Genomic DNA, 1,959 nt, shown 5'->3' on the forward strand with positions numbered 1-1,959 from the left:
TCGTAAACATGCATGAATCAAAGACACTAACATAAGCGTGTCAGGCCGTATTTTTGTCTTGAGAGACCAGATGTAATACGATTAGTGTAGACACGGGATGGGATTTTGAAACATGCAGGGCACAGTCCGGTATTGTGGCGTAGTCGATCCTTGTCTTGGCTTACAAAAAAATAAAGAGTTCCAATATAAAAAGGCGCTCGGGCCTCGCATATCTTTCATCTTTTTAACACAGTTTCTTACAGATGAGTAAATTGATAATTTGAAGACACGAATTATCCATGTTTGGATGGGGGAGGGGGGTGTTTTTCTTTTTGAAGTCTTCTGTCCTGTCTAAAAAAAAAAACAAGCTGTGCAAAACAAGTAAAGAATTATAGAATTTCACAACAAGTATAATATCACAAATTTGTTCTAACACTTTCTTTTTTTTCCCTCTTCCCCACCCCCTTCCCCTTCCTCAATATGACTCCCCGCCCGCCCCGTCGACGTGAGCCAGGCCTCAATGCGACTGGCAGACGACGTACCACACCCAGCCCTGGATGTCCTTCGTCATGTTCCACAACCTGTTCATCATCACCACCCACATGATCGCCATGTGGCTCACCGTCTCCCTGGCCGTGTTCCGCTACATCTTCGTGTGCCGCCACACACTGGCCACCACCATGTGCTCCATGCAGCGGGCTCAGCTCACGGTGCTCGTGGTGTTCGTGGGCTCCGTGCTCTCCTGCATACCCTACTACTTCGTCTACCAGGTCAAGGACATACAGGAGGACCCGGCAGAACGGTCCTGCTACTGGGTCGTCCACTCGGACTTCGCCGCCTCCCACCCGCTCTACCTCAACTTCCTCTACTGGCTCTTCGGGGTGGTCATCAAAATCCTTCCGTGCGTCCTCCTCACCTATCTCTCCGCCCTTCTCATCTGCGCCATGCAGAAGGCGAAAAAACGGCGCGCCCGGCTGCTCAACAATATCTCCCGCGTCATTGACAGTGACAGCAGCTCTAACGAGCACAACCGCACCACGATGATGCTTGTAGCCGTCGTGCTGTGCTTCATCATCACCGAGCTGCCGCAGGGGATCGTGGCCTGGATCAGCGGAGTGGACGCCGAGTTCTTCAAGGAAGTCTACGTCCACCTAGGCGACCTCATGGATATCCTCGTGCTCATCAACAGCGCCTTCAACTTCATCCTCTACTGCATCATGTCCCAGCAGTTCAGGGACACGTTTAAGAGCCTGTTCGTGACCAAGCACCTCCCGCCTTTCTTTCACCGCGTCAAGCAGCACCCGAACGGCGCGGAGTACAGCATGGTCAAGACGGAGACCACGCACGTGTGAGGGGATGTGAGACAGACAGAGGGAGGAGGGGAGGTGGTGGAGGACGCTGTGAGGACGAGCGAGAACTAGATCCCGCGTATAAGCTCACATAATATGCCCGCATATACTCAATTCAAGCACACATACTCACACACAAACACATACACTTATCACAAGCGCAAGTACTCACTCTGACACACAAGAGCACACACGCACGCACACGCACGCGCGTACACGCACGCGCGCGCGCACACACACACACACACACACACACACACACACATGTATTCTTCAAAACTCTGGTGCACGCAACCAGGAGTCGAAGGGGGCAGGGTCGTGGGTTCGTAGAGAGGTCATTCAACGTTAGACCTATGTACATTCAGAGACTTATCCAGGACATGCAGGGAGTGGGAAAAATGAGGGAATCCACGCAATTCTACGCTCAACAAAACGGGAAGCTGGATGGTGAAGGCGCACGTGTATGTATGTGTGCGTGTGTGTGTGAGAGAGAGAGGTGAGTAGAGAGAGAGAGAGAGGTGGGTAGAGAGAGAGAGAGAGAGAGTGTGTGTGTGTGTGTGTGTGTGTGCGTGTGTGTGTGTGTGTGTTTGTGTGAGAGTGTGTGTGTGTGTGTTTGTGTGAGAGTGTGTGT

The 1,959-nt window shown here is 51.9% G+C and overlaps 1 protein-coding gene across 1 annotated transcript in view; it reads left to right on the forward strand.

Moving 5' to 3' along the window:
* Positions 1 to 493: 493 nt before the first annotated feature.
* LOC101851755 (sex peptide receptor) overlaps positions 494 to 1,959 on the forward strand; it is a gene marked incomplete at its 5' end in the record, with an annotated part of 5,630 nt that continues 4,164 nt past the window's right edge. The window contains 1 exon segment of the mRNA XM_005104213.3: positions 494 to 1,846. Coding sequence (XP_005104270.2) covers positions 494 to 1,331 — 838 coding nt within the window.

This window comes from Aplysia californica, unplaced genomic scaffold (genome assembly GCF_000002075.1).
Source record: "Aplysia californica isolate F4 #8 unplaced genomic scaffold, AplCal3.0 scaffold00409, whole genome shotgun sequence".
Lineage (NCBI taxonomy): Eukaryota > Metazoa > Mollusca > Gastropoda > Aplysiida > Aplysiidae > Aplysia > Aplysia californica.